This window comes from Propithecus coquereli, unplaced genomic scaffold, assembly GCF_000956105.1.
Source record: "Propithecus coquereli isolate 6110/MARCELLA unplaced genomic scaffold, Pcoq_1.0 Scaffold70, whole genome shotgun sequence".
Lineage (NCBI taxonomy): Eukaryota > Metazoa > Chordata > Mammalia > Primates > Indriidae > Propithecus > Propithecus coquereli.
In genome coordinates, this window is record NW_012153063.1 from 40,285 (window position 1) to 42,851 (window position 2,567).

General features: G+C 37.4%; 1 protein-coding gene across 1 annotated transcript in view; it reads left to right on the forward strand.

The window, feature by feature from the left end:
• Window positions 1–2,567, forward strand: part of PARD3B (par-3 family cell polarity regulator beta) — a 443,996-nt gene that overhangs the window by 2,055 nt on the left and 439,374 nt on the right. The window contains exon 2 of the mRNA XM_012661223.1: window positions 266–624. Within this exon, the coding sequence (XP_012516677.1) occupies window positions 291–624 (334 nt within the window). The 5' untranslated portion in view covers window positions 266–290. The remainder of the gene's footprint in view (window positions 1–265; window positions 625–2,567) is intronic.

Sequence of the window (2,567 nt, forward strand, 5' to 3'; positions counted from 1 at the left end):
CTAATTATAGTTAACCTAACATGCTGATTAAGATTAAATGAGAATCATGGATGGTATTAAGTGCAAGCCAGTGCAGAGGCACCTAGTGGGCAGGTAATAAGTGGTAACTAGTGTGCATTTAGCAAAGTCATGCTGGCAACAATATTAATAGTGTGTCCTGTGCTTATGCTACCATGCTTCTCCTGGTTGCCACCATGCCATGGTACTTTAGAAGGTGGTGCTCTGCAACATGGTATCATTGTACATTTATTAACTCTCTTTCAAGGGCTCAAGATGTCTTCCGTCAGGCGATGAAGTCCCCAGGTGTGGTCCTCCATGTGCTTCCACCTCAAAACCGTGAACAGTATGAAAAATCAGTCATTGGACCTCTTAACATTTTTGGTAACAGCGATGGCGTTTTGAAAACAAAGGTGCCACCTCCTGTCCATGTCAAATCTGGACTAAAGACGGTTAATCTCACAGGAACAAATAGTCCTGAAGCAGATGCATCAAATTCTCTGCAACAAAACAAGAGTCCCCGAATACCAAGACTTGGAAGAAAACCATCATCTCCCTCACTCTCCCCTCTCATGGGATTTGGCAGCAAGAAAAATGCAAAGAAAATTAAGATTGACCTAAAGAAAGGTAATTATTAAATTATGCTTAACAGCATTCTATTATTGTAACATGTAAAATTGGTTAAGAGAAATGCATTAAGGCTAATTTAGTTAATTCTCCCTTCATTTAATTGTATCAAAGAATAGATTTAAGTGTATACTTAGGTAACTTAAATTTCTTGAAATTGTAGTACTTTCTTATTCTTTTTCTTCTGGAGAGTATAGATTGCTTGAAACAAGAAAATAATAAAGACATGATGGGGAGTGGAAAAAATCACTGTGAACTTGATAGTAACAGCAATTTTGTGTTACAACATGATACTAAATAGGCACTAAAATTCAGTCTTTCCTGTTTTGAGCAACAATTAGTGATTTTTGAAGCAGCTCTTAGGCCAAGTCTAAAAAACATATTGTCTCTCTAAGACAGTGCCATAACAGCAAAAATTTTAATCCTCAGAAAGCAAATATATAATGATCACTAATTTCACTGATTCAACACTGCATACATTTTTCCAAAACATACCTAATTTGAAAAGCATGTACAATCTTTCCTTTCTTCATCTTTTCTAACTTTTCTATTTCAAGCACAGATCAGTGAGAATAGACCATGTGTGTACATGCATATTTATGCAACATTATGTACATACACATAAGCATTCATGTGCTTCTGTGCTTTTGTTCATTTTGTAACCTCTGCCTGATATTCCCTTCCCCCGTTTCACCCTTCTGAAATTCTGTGTTTTTCAAGTAATTCAAAGAAACTGAGATCCCATAGATTCTTTTCTGAATAATAGAGAATTTAAGGTCACGAGGTAGTTTTAGAATACCTATTAACATATAACATATTTCAAAACCAAATAATATATATCTTTAATTAGGATATGGAAATGATTCTGAAAAAATTCTCTGATCAAAATTTCATTCACCTGTAAGAATTCTATCCTGGGAAGAAAATGTACTGACTAGAAGGCACAATATTCCAGTGTGCTTAGTAACTAGGTTTTTATTAAAATGCATCAGTTGTGTTTTTTTGTACAAATTATCCAGCTATGTATAAGACACAGATTAGGATGCTTTGAGGATAGAAAATCACACAATAGAAATCAGACACAGAATCACCTTAAAAATCCATCAGAAAGCCTTGAATGCAAAAATGAAGAATATGACATCACAGCTGTACTTTGGGAAGATTAATCTGACGGCAAAAAGATATACTGAAGAAGAGATAACACAACAAAGGATCAGTAAAGGGTGCATGGCATCTGTCTTAATGTGGAAATATAATATGCATGCCTTAATAGATGACTGGTTGTAGGGAGGAAGAAAGAGAAGAATTACAGTTATTGCTGAGGTTTTCAGCCAGAGCAACTTGCATAATGGAGATGTCATTGCTAGAAATTAGAATCTTAAGTAGATGAGGATATTTGAAAAGGTCAGGATCTGGATGAGAGAAGGGCGGGGTATGCAGTCACATTCGAAATATGCGTGGTAATATCTAGGAGGCTGACATCAGAAAGAGATCTTAAGACAAAACCAAGAGATTTAGGTCTCTTCCATAGGGAGATAATAGTTTGAGCCAGGAGCTGGCCAAGGCAGGGAATCTAGAGGACAGATTGGCCCAGTACAGAGCCTTGGGGAGCATCTGTGGTTACAAGGGAGGACAGTGGGTAAGAGAGAGAGAGTGACAGATGTGATGTGATCAGAGAGGTAGGGAAATAATCAGAAAATAAGGACATGAAAAGCAAAGAGGGAGTGAAGTTCAGTAAAATGACTGGTATGAAGTGTCAAGGGGAAAAGAATGTCAAATGTCAAGAATGTGGTCGTGGGCAGGTCACTGGTGATAGAAGCATGACGAAGCAGTAAGATTGAAGCTAGCGTCCTTTAGGGTAGAGAAGTCTGAGCATATCTTTAGACCCAGTGAAAACACACCAGAAGGGAGAAATTAGAGATGCCAGAAAGCAGGGCAGGAGC